Source organism: Hesperophylax consimilis, chromosome 25 (genome assembly GCF_061612785.1).
Source record: "Hesperophylax consimilis isolate HC1 chromosome 25, BYU_Hcon_1.0, whole genome shotgun sequence".
Taxonomy (NCBI): Eukaryota; Metazoa; Arthropoda; class Insecta; order Trichoptera; family Limnephilidae; genus Hesperophylax; species Hesperophylax consimilis.
The window spans coordinates 26,714,295-26,738,751 of record NC_142860.1 but is presented as its reverse complement, the minus strand read 5'-3'; the positions used below and the strand labels follow the sequence as shown (position 1 = coordinate 26,738,751).

Below are 24,457 nucleotides of genomic sequence, written 5' to 3'. Positions count from 1 at the left end.
CCCGGTGTAGCACATACACCTCTCCTCTACCCGCGAGACGAACAAGGATTGGAAGCATGGAAGATGCATGGAAGCCAATGGGAGCCATTAGCACAGCGACGCTTGACGCGAGTGGTTTATTTAAGCACTTGGCCACGCTGAGCGAATACAAACCAAACGACGCCTCGCCGTCCGCCATTTCGCGTCGCCAAGCTTGTTTTGTGTTTACATACTGTTTCGTTTCTTACCAGTGACTTTTATGAGTAAGTGTGAAATATTGGACATTATTCGTTATTGTGAATCACGATAATTCCGCATAATTACAGTGAAGACTCGGAGGAACGCAATACTCCGCCACGTTGTTCGCGTTAACCGATACTCGCCGAGAAGCCGTAATCATCGTAGACAGGGGCATTTAACCCAACTTTTCAAGATTTTAACCTTGGATCTGATAAATTTTAAGACAACCGGCACCGGTGACGTCACACCACACGATGGACAAAGGATAAAGGAAATTTAGAAAAAGGCGTGACCATAGACAATATAATTCTGCTTCAGAACCTACCCAAAACCCAATTCATTAGCCAAAAACATAAATAAAATGTCACCCAAGATCACAAGGTCCCATCTGACAAAGCGCTGTCCTAAGAAAATGAGCTTAAAAGTATCTTTATTTACAGCTCATTTTCTCAGGACAGCGTTTTATCAGAAGGAAGCTAAAAAACAAACTCCTAATTACATGTTCAATAATTTTATTGTTTAAATATAAACATAAAATACAATAATTTAATCACAAAACACATTGGTGAACCAAGAAGTACTGTATCAATATATACGCCCTTGAGGTGATTTTTCACAAATACGGCGCTCTACAAATTATCCAATTATTATTATTATTCTTTCAACATCCAACGCTTTTGAAAAAAAATAGTGTCAATAAGGCAGTCAACGATTCAACATACTGTTTTAGCTGTGCGTCTAATTACTTTATTATTAAAGTAATTATCCAACACCATTCCCGGAATCGTCTCTCAGAGGTTATGGTTGGAAACTTGTGTCGAATAGTCTCTATCAGTACATCCTTTTACACAACACGTGACAAGAACTTTATCGGTGGGCACTTTTAGTTTCACACAGCCAGATATTTAATTTAAATACTTCTTTTATAAACCAAGATATCGTATTTTTTGGAACTCTGTGCATATAAGCCAGACTTGAAAAAGAATCTTCTTGATTTTTCTTGAATCTTAGACAACAGTACATCAAATTGTTCTTCTGAAATTCGCAAATGATTTCGATATCCTTCGGTATCTTCTAACGCCTTACAATTATATCCTTATAATCCATTTTTTAGCCCACATACGAAGGTTTTTGTGCTTTTTCGGAGGTCCGAAATCATAGGGACGCACGCAGCGATAACTTCACCTGACGCCTTCTTGATTAATAAAATTGGTTCGAGTTAAATTGAAATGTCTAAACGACATCTTGTTCAATTTTTGTCGTTTAATAAAAGTCTTAGTCGTAGTCGCAGGTAATTCCATTATGGAGGACTGAACGCCATTGGCGCTAACAAAAAATTGTCCAAAGAAGCGAAGTTAGCAGTCCGCAACGGAGTGCTGGTACCTACCTTGATGTATGGAAGGGAGGCCCAGGAACTGGCAAAGAAAGGATGAAAGCAGATTAAATGCTGTTGAAATGAGATCCCTGAGGCGTATGTGTGGTAAAACCATGTTTGATCGTGTGAGGAATGTGGAGATCCGCAAAGAGTGCAAGGCTGATGTAAGCGTAATGAGTAAGATTAAGAAAGGGACGTTGAGATGGTTTGGGCATGTAGAGAATGAGCGAAGATAGGAGTGTAAGGAGGATATATGATGCAAATGCGAATGGTAGTGGAATCAAGTGAATCAGATACTCGAGTCGGGCCATGTCAAGAATCAGAATAATAGAAGAGTATGTATGAGACGATGTATGAATGTGAATGAGGCAAGAAGTGTGTGCCAAGACCGAATTGTTGGGCGGTCCGTCCTCTCTGCCTACCCCTGCAGAGAAACGGCGTGATGGTTAGTTAATAAAAGTCGTTCAACTAAAATCGCTCTGTCAGAACGGGGCAAATGAGAAATTTACTATCTATATATTGGCATATCTATGGTTTTTAAGGACAAATTTGTTTCATACAAAAAAGCACGAAGTTATCAATCTATAGAAGTTGATTTATGAACTTGACTTTATGAGCCGGAGTAAATAACGTAAATATTTTGAATTTTCTTGTGCCTATCTGAAACACTTTACTGTGTGTTTTAAGACGCAAAAAAACAGATATTGGATTCGACATAAATATCCGAATTACGTAAGTAACGAGAGTCAGTTTCGAGAATGGTCATGGAGAATTTCCAGATACAATTTATATTGAAAATCCGATGCTAACAAGTGAGACGTTAGTTTGTGGCTGCCATTTCGGAATAGAAAGCAAACGATTGTTGCCGACGATTAATCTTCCCGGCATCGGTAAATATCCAGATCCACCTAGACCAATTGATAAAGGAACCCGTTATCGTGATGAAAATACAGGTGCCAATTTTCATTTGTTCTTACAATGCTGTTCTTGATGTAACCAGTAGGTACTTACCCTCCAATAATTTCAATTCTTTTCCCTTTTAGACCCTATCCGTGAGAGTGGTTTATTTATGCTATCTGCGTTCCGACAAGATCTCGGTATAGTGATGCCGAACAAGACCACGATTACATCAAACAAGGTATTTAAATCTCTTTTAAATTGCATTATGTTGCAGATTAACATTTAACTTTATGATTCTTAACATAATATGTAGGTATAAGATATTATCTTATGTCGTAAGACATAAAGAGTATGCTTCAACAGTGTGGAATCCTCGTTTTTCTACAGAGTTCAGAAAAAGTTAATAAGACATAAATAAAATAATCTGTTGCTCTCGCCGCCACAACAATAATATTCTACGTTTTGTTTACAAGCTTTGGTTAAGGTGTTAAATATATATATTTCAGAGCATAATGTCTTCCCAGGGAGCAGCGGCGTTGCGTTTGTTCCTGCTAAAGGGGTCCCAGAAAATTATAAAGGTACATGTGTGTTTTTTATTGAAAGTGAATAAAAGGGGTGCTAGGGGTCGTTTTCGGAAAGAAATTGTTTTAGGCAAATTGTTTGAGTGTGGTCTCAAGCCAGTTGCAACTGTGTGCGACCAAAGCACCGTTAACAGTCGGATGGTGAAAGCCTTGCTTGAAGACACTCGAACAAGTTGGCTAAGGGAAATGTGATATGAAAAATAGAATACTTTATGATAAATGAAAACATGATTTTTCCATTGTTTGATGCACCTCATCTTTTGAATAGCATTCGTAATAATCTTTTAGATAACGATGACTTTTTATGAGGATGGGATAAAAAAGTTAGCTTCATGGGACATTTTGGTGACTGCTTACAATTTGGCACCAACCGAATCTTTTAAAAGAATGTACGGAATAACGGACTACCATATTATTCCTGATAGAATAAAAAAAAATTAAGTCAAACTTGCCTCTCAAGTTTTTAGTGACAGAGTGTCTGCCGCATTGGAAACACTAAACCATATACGTAAAGAAGCGTTTACTAAAAATCCATTAGAGACTGCACGAATTTTGCAATTTTTTGATGTTTTATTTTATAGTGTCAATGGGACACTATAAAATGACATCAGTACACCCCAAAGGGGGGCAAAAAATATTGTGTGGCTTTATCGAATGACTCCCCACACATTCAGTTGTGTAATGAGTCGTTAAAAATTATGAGCATGGTGATATGTCCATCAGACAACAGGCGCGAACATTAGGACTTTAGCTGCTGTTTTAAATAATTGGATTATTTCCATAAATGGAATTACAGAATTGTGGAATTTCTTCGCAATCACGGCTTAAATTTTTTTAAATGTCGCTATCTGAATCAAGACCCAATCGAAATTTTTTTTGGATCTATTAGAAGCCGTGGCTTACGAAATCCGCCCGCTACCTTGTTTACGACTGCATAAAAATCACTTATGGATTGTAATTTAGTGTCTGCTCCTTCGCCTGGTACCAATTGTGAAGCTGATGATTCTACCGTTCTTGTGTCTAATGTTGCTGATTTTATTTATACTCATTCCACCTCTTCCACTTTAAATTCAAATGTAACTTCCTTTTTAACTATACCTGATTTAGAAGCTCAATTTGGGAAAATTTTTAGTATGGACCCCTATGTTGCAGGATATTTATTAAAAAAGATGTTGAAAGTTATCCAAGGCTGTGAGGAATGCCAGTCAAGTCATCTTGCATTGGTGATCCTTATGATGCCATGAATTCTTTTATTTTAACTAGGGAATACCGCATCGCAGAGAGATTTTGTCTGAACTATCCAACGAAAAGCTTTGCCCTTAACGCTTTGGGAATTCATTAGTTTGTCGAGTATGTACTAAATCATAAGTGAAAATATTCTTCTTGTGCACATTATTAAAAAAAACAATTCTTAAATATCTATGTTTTAATTGGATTAGTTGTCAGGGTATTAAAAAATAAATTGACAGAAGCTATTTTCAAATTTACTGTGTCCTTCATTATTAATGCTTGGTGTGCAAACTTTGGGAGGGACATTCTGTGCCACCCCGGTATCGAAGTGTTGGCTGACAAGGACGGAGTAAGACTTCGGTACAAGAAGGTGCAGCCCGATCATGTGGTTGCTGTGGTTGAGGTGACTGATATTCCCACTGAAGCTCTGACAGAGATGGAGTTACATCCCTTCATAAGCTCATGAAAAACTATTGGGAACTCTCATCCTCCTCTCTTAAAGATATCGGATGCTCTAAAGTTGGCAGAATGAAGATCTTGCTGAATTCAAATTTGCCCATCTTTGTGAGACCTCGTCGATTGTCACTAGTTGAGAGGAACACGGTGAAAGCCATGATCTCGGAGATGATTGAGGCCGGCATTGTCCGACCAAGTTCATCACCCTACGCAAGTCCTATTCTGCTCATCAAAAAGAAGGATGGCAGTGATCGCCTATGCATTGATTTTCAAGCTCGGAATGGAATTAAGGTAAAGGTCGGTTAACCTTTGCCGAGGATCCAAGACCACATAGACACTTTGGAGAAAGGGGTATTCTTCACTAAGTTGGATCTAATGTCTGGCTTCTACCAAATTCCCACTGAAGATGACTCGATTGAGAAAACTGGGTTTGTGACTCTTGATGGACATTGTGAATTTCTGAGAACACCTTTCGGTCTTGCTAATGCCTCTTCGGTATTTCAACAAACACTCAATAAAGTATTAGCCGATTTGAACGACGAGGTTCTTGTGTTCATTGATGACATCATAATTCCGTCGGCAACAGAAGAAAGTTTTGAAAAGGTGTCTTGCGTCTTAAGCAAGCTGGTCTTACCTTAAATTTGGCGAAGTGTGAGTTTTTTCAAACCACTATAAACTATTTAGGCAAAGAAATAGGCCCTGGCTCTATAAAACCAAGCAGCGGAAAAACATAATGTCTTATCAAAGCTTTAGTTCCTAAAACCGTCAAACAGGCAATTCATCGGCCTCGCCAGCTACTTCAGGCAGTTTATTCACAACTAGGATCGGAGCTTTGTACGATTTGTTGAAGAAAGATGCTGATTAGAGTTGGACTTCCAAATGCAGTGAGGCATTCAAAGATATAAAAACTGCTCTGACCAATAGACCCGTGTTACAAATATATAACTCAGAAGCTGCTACAGAAGTCCACACGGACGCTTCTGCTAAAGGACTGGGAGCAATCTTATTATAGCAAGGTCGAGATATGAAAATGCATCCCGTGGCTTACTATGAGACTACGAGATAAAGGAAGACAGAGTTTTCCGTAAGACGTCAATTGATTCGAAGTGGTTCGTGCCTAGAAATGCCAGATGGGGCATTCTTCGGATTCTCCATCACGATAGTGGGCATCGAGGTGATAGAACACTGGCTGCCATCCGGAACAAATACTGGTTTCCGCGGATGAGGAATATTTTCACGAAATATGTGAAAAACTGTTTCAAATGTCTAGTTGGGAAAAGTGATACAGGTCGAGAGCCCTGGTATTACATCCCATTCCCAAAATAGAGATTCCTGTTGCCGTTGTACATTCGTGAAGAGCGTGAAGGGAATGCAGTACGTCATTGCTCTCCAAGATGGCTTCACGAAGTACTGCTTCTTAGAGGCGGTGGCAGAGACAAGTACGAAAGGTGTCATAAAAGCACTTTCGGCGATGGCGTACCTTTTCGGGGTGCCACGAAGACATGTTTGCGATCGAGGCACAGCTTTTACTTCGAAAGCGATGCATGCTTTCTGTGAAGAGCACGGCATCAAGTTGACCATAAACTCAGTTTTATTACTGAAGGCTAATGGTCAGGTAGAGCGACTCAATAGAACTATATTGAATACGCTGAACTCCATCATCAGAGATAAACCCGAAGATCAGTGGGTTGAAGCTCTGGAAGCAACACAGCAAGAACTGAATAATGCAATCAACAGAACTACTCTGAAAACTCTGAGAAAAAAAAATGAGCTGTTGATGGGTTATAAACCCTCTGCATTGTACGATGCTGTGTTGGTAAATAATCTCACGCAGGCTGGTGAGAGGCAGGACCTTAAAGTCATACGTGCAGAAGCACGGAAGTTTTTTGATGAGGATCAAAGGCGGCAGATGAAACGGTTCAACTCGAAACGATTCATTAAACCTTCATATCGCATTGGCGATATGGTTTTGATCCAAATTTCCAAGGGAAATCCTGGGTAAAGAAGTTAAAAGGTCGGTTTCGGAGCTTACCTTATAAAGTGTTGAAGTCTTGCCGAACAATCAACTTTGACGTGTTGGGTACCAGACCCAACGGCAGCACTCACAGAGTGACGGTCACATATGAGAATATGAGGAATTGGCCGGCTAAACAAATTTCGGAGTAATGGTCAGGAAGGGCAAACAGTAAAATCTATTCGTCAGTACCGTTGTGGAGCTGAACAAGTTTCAACCAGTCTAATTATTATTTTATTTTTATTTCAGCAAACTGCTTTGAGGTCAAAGCAGTGGTTAGTATGGCCCTATTAGCAGCGCACTCAAATACTTCCGCCACAGCGTTTAGTTCACCAATTTGCCATCAGAGGCGTCACTCTCATCTCTGTCAGCCAAGCAGGGGTCTACACTGAGTGGTTCGCGGTACAGCCGGCAGAGGCGCTGCTAGTTTAAGGCGGGAACGACTCTCCTCCCACCTACTGGCCACCCGCGGGACGAGCAAGGATCGGAAGTCATTAGCACAGACAGCCACGCTGAGCGAATAAAAGCCTAACAGAGTTATCGATTGTAATACCGTGGAGACAAGACCAATATATTTCATCATAAACATTCAAGCGTTTTATTATTGTTAACAGTAGATTGAGTTTTATGATTGTGTGAAGATTTTGCCGTTTTTCTTTTTTGAGTTGATGAATAAGGATTTTTTTTTAAATAGGTTATTGTATACTTGTCGAACAGTTAGATTTTTGTTGTTGACGTCCTTATGGGGACGTTTTAAAAGCTTTCTGCGATGATTTCATAAGTTATATTATTTAGCCGTTTTATGTAATGGGCCCATTGATGTATTAGCCCCATCCTACTATTTCATATTCCAAATGAGAGCGGCATAAAGCACGACGGAAGATCCCAATGAGGATATCATTATGCCTACTTGTAACAAAAAAAGGAGATAATAGAACCTTTATTATTAACTAGCTTTACCCCGCCACGCGTTGAGATAGATAAACAATAGTGCATGTTTCTTTTACGTCCAACAGATGGTGCTTTTAAAAAAAAGCATTGTGACATCTATATAATATAATAAAAACACACGCGTATTCGAATACAACGTTGGGTCAAAATTTCAAAACAATCAGTGAAGAACATTTTTATTTATATAGATACTTAGAAGATAATATAATGTACACTCGTTAGATCCTTTGTTGAAAAGATATTTGGTAATTTCTAAGGAAGACACTTAATTAATTAATTTCTTCTTTATACTATGGTTACCACAGTACTTTCTATACGACAGCTGCATTGGCTTCAATGCAAAATTAATAAATAGATTTTTTATTTTTTTAGATTTCAAGAATTTCTAATATTCATAATATAGTGTAGAAACTTTCCCCACATGCATAAACAAAAGATTAAAAATTAACAAGAAAACAATTTTTTTCCAGTGCTGCTGTGGGTGTTATTTGGAGTGGGATTGATATGGATTCCAACGGGCAACGCTCGGGAGGTGAGTTTTTTTTATTAATTTAATCTACATTTGATGAAATTTACGAAAAATAACAATAATTTATTCTTCAAACACAGAAATTTTTTTTGAACAAATTATTATAAGCATTAGTTACTCGCCTGAACTCATTATTTTTACTACTTATTTTTAAATAATTACAAGCATTAATTACTCGCCTGAACTCATTATTTTTTTATTACTTATTTTTAAATTATTATAAGCATTAATTACTCGCCTGAACTCATTATTTTTTTATTACTTATTTTTAAATTGTTATAAGCATTAATTATTTTTATTATTATTATTTTTTTTACTTATTTTTACTATTTTCAATTTGTATGGATATTTCAGGCGAGTAATTAATGCTTATAATAATTTGTTATCCTTTGTGCTATGCATAAAAACCTTGTCTTATAAACATTAGTTTACGATTAAAAAAATATGTAAGAAATATTATCAATAATCAAAAAAAAACTTTTCACTTTTATATACCTCCCGAAGTTACTGCACTTTCACCCCGGACACCCTCATTTTACTTCTACCATCATGTAGAATCACCTCCCGAAGTTACTGCACTTTCACCCCGGACACCCTCATTTTACATCTACCATCATGTAGAATCACCTCCCGAAGTTACTGCACTTTCACCCCGGACACCCTCATTTTACTTCTACCATCATGTAGAATCACCTCCCGAAGTTACTGCACTTTCACCCCGGACACCCTCATTTTACTTCTACCATCATGTAGAATCACCTCCCGAAGTTACTGCACTTTCACCCCGGACACCCTCATTTTACTTCTACCATCATGTAGAATCACCTCCCGAAGTTACTGCACTTTCACCCCGGACACCCTCATTTTACTTCTACCATCATGTAAAATCACCTCCCGAAGTTACTGCACTTTCACCCCGGACACCCTCATTTTACTTCTACCATCATGTAGAATCACCTCCCGAAGTTACTGCACTTTCACCCCGGACACCCTCATTTTACTTCTACCATCATGTAGAATCACCTCCCGAAGTTACTGCACTTTCACCCCGGACACCCTCATTTTACTTCTACCATCATGTAGAATCACCTCCCGAAGTTACTGCACTTTCACCCCGGACACCCTCATTTTACTTCTACCATCGTGTAGAATCACCTCCCGAAGTTACTGCACTTTCACCCCGGACACCCTCATTTTACTTCTACCATCATGTAGAATCACCTCCCGAAGTTACTGCACTTTCACCCCGGACACCCTCATTTTACTTCTACCATCATGTAGAATCACCTCCCGAAGTTACTGCACTTTCACCCCGGACACCCTCATTTTACTTCTACCATCGTGTAGAATCACCTCCTGAAGTTACTGCACTTTCACCCCGGACACCCTCATTTTACTTCTACCATCATGTAGAATCACCTCCCGAAGTTACTGCACTTTCACCCCGGACACCCTCATTTTACTTCTACCATCATGTAGAATCACCTCCCGAAGTTACTGCACTTTCACCCCGGACACCCTCATTTTACTTCTACCATCATGTAGAATCACCTCCCGAAGTTACTGCACTTTCACCCCGGACACCCTCATTTTACTTCTACCATCATGTAGAATCACCTCCCGAAGTTACTGCACTTTCACCCCGGACACCCTCATTTTACTTCTACCATCATGTAGAATCACCTCCCGAAGTTACTGCACTTTCACCCCGGACACCCTCATTTTACTTCTACCATCATGTAGAATCACCTCCCGAAGTTACTGCACTTTCACCCCGGACACCCTCATTTTACTTCTACCATCATGTAGAATCACCTCCCGAAGTTACTGCACTTTCACCCCGGACACCCTCATTTTACTTCTACCATCATGTAGAATCACCTCCCGAAGTTACTGCACTTTCACCCCGGACACCCTCATTTTACTTCTACCATCATGTAGAATCACCTCCCGAAGTTACTGCACTTTCACCCCGGACACCCTCATTTTACTTCTACCATCATGTAGAATCACCTCCCGAAGTTACTGCACTTTCACCCCGGACACCCTCATTTTACTTCTACCATCATGTAGAATCACCTCCCGAAGTTACTGCACTTTCACCCCGGACACCCTCATTTTACTTCTGCCATCATGTAGAATCACCTCCCGAAGTTACTGCACTTTCACCCCGGACACCCTCATTTTACTTCTACCATCATGTAGAATCACCTCCCGAAGTTACTGCACTTTCACCCCGGACACCCTCATTTTACTTCTACCGTCATGTAGAATCACCTCCCGAAGTTACTGCACTTTCACCCCGGACACCCTCATTTTACTTCTACCATCATGTAGAATCACCTCCCGAAGTTACTGCACTTTCACCCCGGACACCCTCATTTTACTTCTACCATCATGTAGAATCACCTCCCGAAGTTACTGCACTTTCACCCCGGACACCCTCATTTTACTTCTGCCATCATGTAGAATCACCTCCCGAAGTTACTGCACTTTCACCCCGGACACCCTCATTTTACTTCTACCATCATGTAGAATCACCTCCCGAAGTTACTGCACTTTCACCCCGGACACCCTCATTTTACTTCTACCGTCATGTAGAATCACCTCCCGAAGTTACTGCACTTTCACCCCGGACACCCTCATTTTACTTCTACCATCATGTAGTATCACCTCCCGAAGTTACTGCACTTTCACCCCGGACACCCTCATTTTACTTCTACCATCATGTAGAATCACCTCCCGAAGTTACTGCACTTTCACCCCGGACACCCTCATTTTACTTCTACCATCATGTAGAATCACCTCCCGAAGTTACTGCACTTTCACCCCGGACACCCTCATTTTACTTCTACCATCATGTAGTATCACCTCCCGAAGTTACTGCACTTTCACCCCGGACACCCTCATTTTACTTCTACCATCATGTAGTATCACCTCCCGAAGTTACTGCACTTTCACCCCGGACACCCTCATTTTACTTCTACCATCATGTAGAATCACCTCCCGAAGTTACTGCACTTTCACCCCGGACACCCTCATTTTACTTCTACCATCATGTAGAATCACCTCCCGAAGTTACTGCACTTTCACCCCGGACACCCTCATTTTACTTCTACCGTCATGTAGAATCACCTCCCGAAGTTACTGCACTTTCACCCCGGACACCCTCATTTTACTTCTACCATCATGTAGTATCACCTCCCGAAGTTACTGCACTTTCACCCCGGACACCCTCATTTTACTTCTACCGTCATGTAGAATCACCTCCCGAAGTTACTGCACTTTCACCCCGGACACCCTCATTTTACTTCTACCATCATGTAGTATCACCTCCCGAAGTTACTGCACTTTCACCCCGGACACCCTCATTTTACTTCTACCATCATGTAGAATCACCTCCCGAAGTTACTGCACTTTCACCCCGGACACCCTCATTTTACTTCTACCATCATGTAGTATCACCTCCCGAAGTTACTGCACTTTCACCCCGGACACCCTCATTTTACTTCTACCATCATGTAGTATCACCTCCCGAAGTTACTGCACTTTCACCCCGGACACCCTCATTTTACTTCTACCATCATGTAGAATCACCTCCCGAAGTTACTGCACTTTCACCCCGGACACCCTCATTTTACTTCTACCATCATGTAGAATCACCTCCCGAAGTTACTGCACTTTCACCCCGGACACCCTCATTTTAAGTCCCTTTTCTTATTTGAAGTTTATTGTAATTTTTTAAAGTTATTTCACTGTACCAGTCCAAACACAAAACACGTCATCCAATATCTTTTCCAATAATGTACATATTTTAATAATAAGGCAAAACTGTTAAAAACCTTATTTTCTAAGTCATTTAAAAATACTTCCGCGACTGAAGGACTGGTACTAGCCCCCATAGCCAGATGGGTATAGCGTAATCTGTCAGCCTTGAACCTGTACCTACAGCTGTATAAACCAGCAGATTTCGATCAAAAATAAAAGAATAAAAAATGATCTGTTTAATAATTTAATTATCTTATTTTCTTCCCCCGCCCCTCTTCCAGCTCCGGATAACTGATGTGCATTTAAATGTTAAACCTTCGAATTCTAATTTTACCTTATGTAAAAGGCCAGCTGGGCGTAAAACCAATTGAAATATTTATGATTTTCTTCTTCTTTGCAGGACACCAGATATAAGGAGGAACCACCACCACAGAATGGTTTAAATCAAAATCCAAACGGACCTTTAGAAAACAAGTCTTTGGACCAAACATTATCTTTGGAAAAAAACCGCTATGATTTTAGAACATTTGTCAACAAAATATCGGATATGGTGAGCATTTTTGTATTTTAAATTTATTTTTATTATATTTGGGAGTGTGACCGGATAAATCATCAAAATGATAATTCATCACATCTTTAAAAAGTTATATAAAGTCATGAAAGTGATGAAACAAAATCTTTATTAACTGGGTTAACCCCTCCGACTTTTCGCGAACTTGAAGCTAAAATGTCTTTATCGAAATGTCAATTTCACGAAAACGTTGTGTTATTACCGCCTCACAATCAAAGCTCTATAAATGAAACATTACTGAACGGAGCCGAATAGTAAAAACTGTTTTAGAAAGGTTACAAAATAGGCTTACAAATTGTTGTATCATAAATAAATATTAACATTTGTAAATATTTAAATTTAGAATGGAAACATGAAAAAATTGTAAAAATGACTCACCTGTAATGTTTTATGTAAAAACGATACTAAAATCACGGATAATGTAAAAAAAAAACACTTATTTCATCGTACAAATGTACAATAAACAATTCTGTCACTTCACTTTTTGACCATTTCATACAAAATATATTTTTAAAAAAATAATTAAACTTTCGAGGCGGGTCGGCACGTCAAACGGCTTTCTTGGCGTCGTTTTACGATTTGGCGGGTAAAATTTGCTTCCACTGAGTAGGTCTTTTTACGGGTTTCTATGGATAACTTTGAATAGAGATGTGAAGCTTCATTCAATACGAATATTCTACTTTTTGTTTTAGGGATGTCACTAGAAGAATAACGGAGTTATGACGATTTTTGTGGAAACACACGCGTTGACGTGTAAACACGCTTATTGTACTTGACTGCTATCGTTATTTTATCGTGTATATCTGCTTACGTTGCTGACCGGTTAAGTAGGTTAGGTTAAATTTTTTTTTTTTCAACGTTCTTTATGACTTTATGTCACTTTTTAAAAGTGTGTTGAATAGTCACTGTGTTGAGTTAGCCATTTGGGAGTTGAATTCACATTTTGACATATTTAATGTTGCGGTCAACCAGTGAAGTTTCCATTAATATATATTTTTTTAAATATGGAAAATGTTAATAATAAAATGGAGTTTTTTTTTCCATTTTATTTTAATTTTTATTTATGATCTACGTTCTTTATATTCATCTATTACCTAAAACTAACATAAAGTTCATTAAGGTTATAATTATTTTTTTAAATCTCTTCTTTTTTCTAAATCTACATGTATACAATCTTGCATTTTTCTTATTTATCACTTTCTAATATGATTTTACTATCTGAGCTTGAATTCCTTCACTGATTGCTATCTTGTCTTCTTACAGTGAGGAAATCTATTATGAAAGTACTTTATAAAATTCTTTAAATGTGTATTATTTGTATATTTACTGTAAAAAATTCATATAAAAAAATCTAGTTTCTAAGAAACTATAATTTAATTAAAATGTGTGGGTACATAGATAACGTTAAACCAAACTATGAAAAATAACACATTATACTTGTTTAAAAATTATAGATATAGACAGAATAAAAGAAAGAAAAAATCATAAGAAGATATCAGCATCTGAAAAGATGTTATAGTATTTTTTGCTTTGTTAAAATTAATCTTGGTTGTGGTTAGTTTTCGAGTATTTGAGCGTATGTTTTGTACTAATTGTGGAAATGAATGAAGAATCATGTTGACGATTTGGAATATGAATTTTTGGTCATATATATATTTCTTCTTCTTCTACTGGTACAGTGAACAAACTGTAGACGGTACCTACCAGTGAACAACATAAAGATTATTTCCTTATTATGGCAACATTCTGGGCAGGTACCGTGTAAATAGTACCCACAGTGGTCCGCCAGTCCGCTGGCCCAAACATTCTTGATTTTTCGTTCGCCTCAACTGGTTGTGTCTTTTGGTTCAGACCGTCTACATTCTAGAATCTTTCACGTAAATTTATTGTCGCGTATAACGATGTGTTCAAATAAACTCAGTGAATTTCAACCTTCTGATATTTAGAGTCCTTTAGAACCTGTTTTAACACACAAAATAAGTAAATTCTAAAAAACTTAAAATAAGCCTTGCGATTAGAACACATAAATTCAGACTTCATTATTACAGGTTCCAATGTGTAATTAAAATACTGTAGTAGTCCTGAGCAGTGGTCGTATGCACGTCATCGTGGAGCTTTTGAAAGGAACGTACGTCGTAACTTGCTTCTTATAATAACATAGTCAAAAGAAAATGTACTGCATCATTGTGTAAATAATAATGACGGGGGACAGTAATCATTCTTCTATAATTAACGGGACTTTGTATTTATATTAAAACCTATTATTAATAACTACCTAAATCTATGATTAAAATACACCATTTATTTGTATGCATAACATCAATAAATATGTGGATTCGGAATAAAAACGCATTATTTATTTATATACACTATTGATGTAATTGGTCAATAATGTACTTGTTCAATCGAAAATGTGTATCTGAAGAACTAATAATATTAATATATAGAAATATTGTAAAGAAATAATATTTAGTAATTTTTACAAGTAATAAACAAAAATTCGTTAAATAGCATTTTCACAAGAAAAAAACAGGGGATTCATTAAAATATGTATATTTTATTTTATGTCTTTTCTAAAAATTTCAATATTCAAGACAGGATGGAAACATTACCATTTCACTATGATGAAATTTGAATTTGAAGTGTTACAAATCCAGAAATAAATCGTTCCGCACATGAACTTATGTATAAACATTATAACGATAATGTCATATTATTTTTATGGTAAATCTGTTTAATCTAATAACTTATTGTTAAATGAAAATATCTACTTCATCCTGTGGGAGTTTGATTACCTTTGCGGGCGTTTAAATTTTTTTTCTTGTTTTTATAACTGACCACACCATAGTTATACAATTCGAAATAAACGCACTTTAGCAAACATATTTTTTAATCAGTAGGTCTAATTGCATTTTGTATATATATTTTTTATGAAATTAAATTAAGTTTGAAATGACAATTTTTTTCCTCCATAATGATATTTTTTATAAAGCCATTTCTGTGAAAAATTAGCTCGAGGACGCTGTAATCTACCAGGAGCACAGAAATTTGGGAAAGTAATTTTACTATTAAAAACTAATTATTTAATTGATTTTTTTTGCTATATACTGGGCACCTTATTAGATTAGGCACTCGCTCTTTGCTTCATCCACATTCAAATATCTAATCATAAATGTTAAAGTAGATATAAACTCCTCGCTTCATACAATCAACATACAAATTACAAATTTAAAAAACTTCCATATTTCAAAATAATTAAAAAAAAATGAAAACAACTTCTAATTTCGAAAAAATATTTAAATCTAAAAATTTTAAAAATAATAATGATTATTTTTAAAAAAATTAAAAAAAAAAACAATTTTCAATAAAAATTAAAAATTTACAAAAAATAAATATTTACAAAAATATTACAGGGACTGTTTTTTGAACATTTTTTATAAACGAAATTAAATTGATTTACATATTTTTCTCAATTACGATAATTTGTACTGTGCACAGACATAGGAATTAATAGACGAGAAAATAATGGCGAGGGGTAAAATCAACTGTTGAAGAACGAAGGGAGTAAGGCTGACTGTGATTCGTCAATAAATCAATCTGACAGTAAATAGGCATCTCGGATTATAATATCACCATTTACTTCTTAAAAGTAAAATCTGCTTTTGAATGAATAGACATTTTTACATGGGAGCGCAAATTACTCGCCACGTTATGAACAAATTTGCGAAGTCCAAATTCGGCAAAAAAATTCGGTTCTATTTTCAGAGTCGAATATTTTGTTTAAGTATTAAATTTAGTTAAGACACTTTTATAAATGTTCATAATTTACTTCCCAGCAACCAACCAGCTTTGTGTTTCGCGTCCAGACGTTTCTCGATGTGATAGTATATGTTTCTAAAACTGATCTATATTATATGATGTGAATATGCTTAAAATAAAGTAAAATAATGCTTATATATGGAATGTAATACGACAATTGGGTTTATTCTCTTTTTCAAATCTATTTTTACAAGTTTTCATAGTACAAGTCAACATTTTGCCGTGTTATTTCGTAAAATGAACCGATGATGCCTCGACCATAGTTCGCACAAGAATGATGACGTCACGTTTTCAAATTTCACTTGAGGCCATACGCGAGCACAGCCGGCTCCAATGGAACCGGTATGGGGAGTGGGGATAATACGCTTTTAATCACTTAGGGCAGGTCTACTAATATTCATATGTCTATGGTACTGTGCCATTTTTGCAAAAGATCACATTTGTAAGTACAGACTCCTTGTCTCATCCACTTTCAACACCAAATTTTTTTTTTTTGTACATCAGTTTACTCAAATATTATTTACCTATTAGTTGCAACGGGGTAACGAATTGAAACGGGCGAAACAGCTAATTTATTTAACTTCATCCACATTCAAACTCCAAATCATAATTACGAAATTTGGCACACACATCTTGCTTCATCCACATTCATATATTTTAATACATTTGTGGGCGCACACGTCCTGCTTCATCAACATCTAAAAATAAAATCATATTTATAAAGTAGTCACACACTCTTTTCTTCATCCACATTCAAACATAAAACTGCTTGTATAACCAATTAGTTGCCTGAACGGGCAAAAAGCTATGGTATTATTATTTTTATTATTCTAATTATGTATATTATTTCAAAATATGGAATGTATTGCATTGCACTACCCCTGCATACATTCTGGAATAAATTATTTTTATTATTATATATACTTGATTGAATTTCAGAAATCATCAACCAAATTACAGAAGGAGCAAAACACCGGGATTTTGATAAAAGTGATTCTCCTATTTGTTTTCTGCTCACTCTCTATTGGCGTGGTGATCTACCTGATTGGGTAATAAATTACATTATTCTAATACTTATATATTATATTATGTTTTTTCTGGCAACTGTTTTTTTATATACGAGAAAAAAATTAAATTGTTAAAAAGTATTTATTATCAGATTGATATTTCTCCACTGGGTTTGGTGATTGTATGCTGAATATAGCTTGATTGATAAATTTAGATATTGTATTGATCTTACTTACTAAGCATTTAAATTTTAAAAGTAGTGAATTGTAGGGAACGACCCACCGGATGTCAATTTCATGGTTTCGCACAGTGGCAGATTTTCCAGCTTTCGTAGAATTGACTGTATTTGTGCGTGCGACCGACCATATTGTTACGAATGATTTTGAACAATTTTTATCTACATTTAAAGCCAAATGTAATGAATATGAGTAATTGGGTAAGGATTGAAACTATATTGGTGAAAGAAGCCTTTTGATTCTTTTTTTTTGTTGCGCGTTATTTTAATTTTATGATATCTTCTAAAATATCCAATTAAATGATATGATGTAAAATACAATATTAAACTACATTAAGTACTCAACGTAGGTAACTAATTTGATTAGATTAGGATTAATATTATATTGTTCAAAATAGCTTCGCAAAAAACCTATCATATTTGTAAAATATATTTCTATTTATTTTTTATTTATTGCTTTTATTTTAGTAATTTGTACATTTAAGTTTACAAATGACTAATTAATTATTACATACAAATATACTATGTTTTTTTTTCTTGCTTGATGTGGCTCCTACACAACATCTTGAACTTTTCAATTGGGGCAGACTTAAGGTTTTCCGGCAGTGCGTTATAGTATTTCATCCCTTTATATAATATACTATTCTGGGTATTCGCTTTGTCCTTCTTTGGTAGTCTAATTTGATTGTACGTCCTAGTTTTATGTTTGTGTATGTCCTTGTTGTATACAATTTTATTCGAAAAATATTTGGGTAGCAGGTTGTTTACAATTTTGTGTAAAAATATCATCGTGTTCAAGGTCAATATAAAAATGATTACTGTGGGTTATCCTTACGACATAGACATATATTATTGTTAGAGACACCCATTCATAGCTTTAATTTTTAAGAAATGTAGTATTAATTATTGAAACAGGTTTATTTCACTGTGATGTTGTTACTAATCAGGGGGATACAACACTAACAGCATTTTTAAAGTTATGTGCTCAAGACGATTTCACAAAAACACAGATATATGACAAAGTATCAAAACGTGCAATCAGAATGCAAAACCTTAAAAAAAACATGTGGGTCTATGTACATATATTCATCCCAACTCGAGAATGTCACTCCCTTCATGTTGTAAAAGGCCCAACATCTTTTGAACACATCAAAACTGTACAAGGAGTTACTTATAATACCTATCAAGCAGCATGCAAAGCAATGGGTCTCTTGTAAGATGACCCTGATTGGGACAACACAAAACTGTACAAGGAGTTACTTATAATACCTATCAAGCAGCATGCAAAGCAATGGGTCTCTTGTAAGATGACCCTGATTGGGACAACACAAAACTGTACAAGGAGTTACTTATAATACCTATCAAGCAGCATGCAAAGCAATGGGTCTCTTGTAAGATGACCCTGATTGGGACAACACAAAACTGTACAAGGAGTTACTTATAATACCTATCAAGCAGCATGCAAAGCAATGGGTCTCTTGTAAGATGACCCTGATTGGGACAACACAAAACTGTACAAGGAGTTACTTATAATACCTATCAAGCAGCATGCAAAGCAATGGGTCTCTTGTAAGATGACCCTGATTGGGACAACACATTTTCAGAAGCTGCAATTTGAATTTCAGCTAGGTCATTGAGATATTTGGTTGCCATTATCGTAGCGTTTTGTCAAGTGACCGACTCTGTAATTCGGTGGAATAAATTTCATAAAAATATGGCTGGACACATTTTGATTCGGTTGATTAAAAAAAGCACTTTATATAAAGTAAAATAAATCGTTAAATTATTGCTAAACGCACTTTACACTATAAACTGTCAAGGTCAAAGAGCCAAAAAATATATTGGATAGAACATGTGTCTAAATCACTCGAGCACTTATGACGACACATTGCACCCGTGCGAAGCCAGTGCGAAAAAATTAAAATTAAGGTATTTTTTTGTCCCACATAAACAAGATGTGCAGAAGTGAGGAGAGGGATGGATTAAAAAAGACATGTTTTTAACAGGCTAGAAACCTTCTAGTACCATGACAACTGTTTTTTTTATACGAGAAAAAAATTAAATGGTTAAAAAGTATTTTGCATTTTGCTAGGAATTAACATTAAAAAATTATTGTAAATTTTTACCCTTGACAAATAGTTTTTAAATGCTAAATTTTGTTTCATAGAATTATTTTTCAATTTTTCGTAAGCGTTTATGGTATATTTTTAAAAGTAAACTGAAAGCGCGGTATTTTTTCTTTCTAGCATCGTTTAAATTATATTTCTCACCGTAACACAAAAAGAGATAGCATAACTTTTATGAGACCGTGTCAGGCTGGGATATACATCTCTCAAAAAGACTCTACGAAAGGGTTAAGTATTTATATGATAATAATATTCTTTTGAATAATTAAAAGATAGATATAACAATGAACGTTTAATAATTCAATATCACATTATGATCGAATCCAATCCATCCATATAAAGTTTATAATCTCGAACCAAATCGAGAACTCCTGGTGCAGACAGTGCTGGCTTTTAAATGTCGTGAAATCTGAATTTCTAGCGTTGCTCCTCTTGATACATATATATTTTACTTGTTGCTCCCCTTGATGTATATATATTGCTTGTTGAAGAACAGCGATTTATCTTGGTACAACTATTTTCCACGCAAACTGCATTCTGACAGTTCTCAAATGAGACGTACATTTCAAAATGTCAGAGGCTAAGGATTAACATGTACATTACATTGATCTACTTCAGACATATTGTAATGTCTGATTCCTACTTGTTTTACATTTTAAACACCAGTTAAATAATTTGTTTACAGTTGATTGATCGCTGACGGCAACACCACATTTAATGCGGCTACTGGGCCACACACCGTGCTCAGGACATCACTAATGCCACGTATACATACGCGAGCCGATCTGAACCTCAACTTATGGGAAAGGAATAAAGCAACCGCAAAATGCGCGAAACGCCGCTTGCAACTATATTATTATGTACGTCTCTGTATAGGTACTATAAGGGTGTAATTTCCCTTAATCGTAGTGGTACTACCTACAACTTCTGACAGACTATGTACTGTCACATCTAGGACTCGAACCCGGGACCCTTACCTTGTCGGGGCACCGCTCTACCAACTGAGCTAATGGGACCCTATCTCCTTCAGTCATATTTAACTGTATCATACTTCGAATAAGATTTGAGATTTTAAGATAAGGTTCGAGTCCTAGATGTGACCGTATCTTTTTCTGTTTCAGATTTTCATTTAGGAATAGCTAATATTGTCTTCAATAATTAATTTTTCAAAATTTTATCTGGACATTACAGTTGCCCTAGCATCCAAGAAATCTTCACTACTAATAAAAATATAAATCTCCGTGGACACTAAAAAAAAATTACCAAAACGCCTTTTGCATCTAATCCTAGAAAACACTTCCTTGCAAATAGAGTAGTGGATGCTTGGAACAAACTCCCACAACATGTCATCGATGCAACAAATATAAATCAATTCAAAGGTCTATTGGATTCACATTTGGAGAGAAGAAAGGACTTAGTTCAAACTTAAAAAAAAACTTGTTGTGAAATCAGATATTAGCGCATCAGCAGAATGCTGCCTGCTCATTACATAATAATAATAAATATTATAATTTTAAGTTTTACTCATTAAGTTATTTCATATAATAAATATAGTTTTAATACTGCCTTCTACTGTACCTGAAAAATGGCTGTTTTTAGATAGGTTTAAAAATATTATTTTTAAGAGGAACGGCTGCGGTGCCTGTTTCATATAAAATTTAAATTTAGATTTACGGCTAAAATACTAGAGTAAACTGTTTTTTTTTTTTTTTTTAATTAAAAGACATGGTATATATAAAGTACGGATGTGGATCAGATTTTCGATTTTTGCCTTAAATTATAGAATATAGGCCCCAGAAGATGACGATTTTACATGATTTTACGAGGCATCTTTGGCAATTTTTTGTGACCAAATGAAAGATATTTTTGAAAAAATCTCACACATCCTGTCTCAGGCATATAATGAACTATACAATAAAATTTGAATCTTCACTGAAAAAAGTTTTATTTGCTTCAAAAGCCGAATTTGGTGGCCACAAATTCAACGTATATTTAACTAGCTTTTTTGTTATCGTCTCATTCGCACTTTCTTGAGTCGGGCTGGCTAGGGTAGGTAGGGGGGGCCGGGGGGGAGGGGCTCGGGAGAGATCGCCCGCCTAACAAATACATGCATACGTCAATCGTCCTTCATTTTTTATTATTATTGCTAGTGTATGTATATGTGTTAGTCGGACATTCGCAGTCAGCCCGCGCGTACATATAATTGACGAATTTGTTACTTTGTTTACGAATAATATAATGTTTCCTTGCCGCTAGTCCGGACGGAATTGTGGACAACGATACTATTATAGAAATTAAATGTCCATTTACTGCAGCAAGTTTAACGCCTATCGAGGCAATACTTTCCGGAAAAATAAAGTATTGCGAGTTGCGTGAAGGCAATCTATTTTTGAAAAGAATGCACGATTACTTCTTTCAAATTCAGGGGCAGCTTCACGTAACTCGCAGATTATTTTGTTATTTTGTCGTCTGGACACCGTTAGGAGTGATGTTTGAAAGAATTGAACGTGACGACCAGTTCTGGCAGAATAAAATGGATAAGCCACTGGAGATATTTTATATGGAATGTATTTTGCCAGAATTGGTCGATCCAAGATATCATCGGAAGATGCCACTTCGCAAAAGATGTTCATATTCCGAGAAACAGCTAAAGTCATAGTTTTGTTTAGATATTCACACATATTAAAAATTATATATATATAATTATGTACATTTTTACAATCTAATGCTAATTTACTTCTTTCTCCTTTCTAATTTCTATCTCCTACTTTTTATTACAATTTTTCCAAAATTTTAGCTTCATCTATAGTTACTAATTTCATATGTTTACACTAGATTTCATATTTCATACAAAGTAAATTACACTCAATTGGTTACCATGAAACAGGCAGCCGCCTAGTATAGTGATTAATTATATCTACTTTATGTAAATTTCAAAATAATGTAACATGTATTAAATAAATAAATAAATATTAGTGTTAGTTTTGTTAGATTCTACACAGTATACATTTTGTAATAATTAGTCTATCTGACGAGGTATTAGGGTACTTCACTACTATACAGCTTGTTGACAACTTATTGAGAGATTGGTAGTGAAATATGTCCTATTTGTAATTGTATTATTATCTACCTGTGATTAATATCCACTTTAATTCCGTGATGTTTTAAAGATATTTTAAAGAAACTTGTATTATTTTGCTTGAACAGTTTGTGTCTTCGAAAATGCAATTTCTTTTAAACACATACGATGGTCCTCTTTGATTGTGTGATAATTTTCTGTAATTTATATAATTATTTATTTGCTTATTTATATTGGAGTCTGTTCTTACTATACAACTACCACCTGTCCGACTTTTTTTTATTTTTTACCTTGTGCACATGTATTGTGTAGATTATAAAATAGGATTTTTTTCAGTATAAAAAATCTGGGACTAACTACCATAAATGTATTCCTCACTGCCTAGAATGGACGGAAATAATTATACCGATTCATTGAACAATTTTAATAAAATATGCTTGTTGCTATTATTCTTGCTGTTATTGTGCTGCTATTTTTATGGTTATTTTTATTTATAGTTGTATTACTTAATTTTGTTGTTCACATAATATTCTTCTTACATAACACTTAAAAATAATCTCGACCAAAATCCCAGTGATAAAGTCAGTGCGTGTTTGGAATTATATACACAGCGACACGACTTTACAACATTCTTCCAGATAAAATTTAAAAAAAATGTGATTCACAAAAAAATTTCAAAGGTAATGTAAAAATTAAAAAATAAAAGGTTATGTCAAAAGTAACGGTAAGGCCTTTACCGGTGCACTCACACAAATTTTAAGTAAGTGTATATTTCTATTCTCTACAATTATATTACTTACTGTTCATATATTATTTACTGCTGTTAATTCTATGTACTTATCTAATTTATGAACTTATACACCTATTTTTTTTTAACTTCCGATTTAGTTGTCCGGGTTAAGTCTTCCCCAAAGGAAAAACTTAACCCTTCCACTCACTTTTCCACAAATGATCAGCTAGTCAATCAACACTATGTAAGTGCATTATATAAGTAAAATAAATACAAAACAATACAAGAACAACAACACGTCAAATCACCAGATATCAAATGGGAAAATAAATTCACCGTCTCCAGATATTTTCATATCAGAGGGTTCGGCTCGGTAGAACTTCTAACAGGGCCTATAAATCCTACTGATCCCTCAACATAAATATTTAAAAAATCTTTTGTTATCCTACATGTATTCAAAATGACCGACTTTTGCATCTTTATATATAAATTTTTTGATAGATCTAATACGCCTAAATTTTTAATTAGAGAGCTAGGTATAATGCCAGTAGCCGAAATAACGAATGGTAATATTTTTATAGTCTGAGAATGCCAAATTCTTTTTATTTCATTTCCTAAATCTGTGTATTTTCTTATTTTTTCACTAACAGATTTTTGAATATTACAGGAATTTGGAATAGCAACATCAATGATATAAGTTATTTTTTTAATTTTGTCATGTAAAACTATATCGGGTCTATTATGACTAATCGCTCGGTCTGTTAGTATAGTTTTATCATAATATATTTTATAAAATTCGTTTTCTAAAAATGAATTTGGTTCGTATTCATAATATGGTACTACATTACGGCAGTCAATCAAGTTAT

At 35.5% G+C, this 24,457-nt stretch overlaps 1 protein-coding gene across 6 annotated transcripts; it reads left to right on the top strand.

Moving 5' to 3' along the window:
• LOC149411748 (uncharacterized) lies at positions 1-23,270 on the top strand. Of its 6 annotated transcripts, XR_016304795.1 has the most exons (8): positions 2,189-2,547; positions 2,638-2,732; positions 3,001-3,072; positions 7,025-8,258; positions 12,424-12,573; positions 17,353-17,462; positions 20,468-20,642; positions 20,974-23,270. XR_016304795.1 is itself a non-coding variant. In XM_089646782.1 (5 exons), the coding sequence occupies exons 1-5, from the start codon at positions 239-241 to the stop codon at positions 20,469-20,471; spliced, it is 330 nt and encodes a 109-aa protein (XP_089502908.1). In that variant the 5' UTR covers positions 1-238; the 3' UTR covers positions 20,472-23,270. The 6 variants fall into 6 exon arrangements, 1 of the variants encoding a protein (XP_089502908.1); XR_016304796.1 differs by having other exon boundaries at positions 2,189-2,326; positions 20,468-23,270; XR_016304797.1 differs by having other exon boundaries at positions 8,197-8,258; positions 20,468-23,270.
• The last annotated feature ends 1,187 nt before the right edge of the window (positions 23,271-24,457 follow it).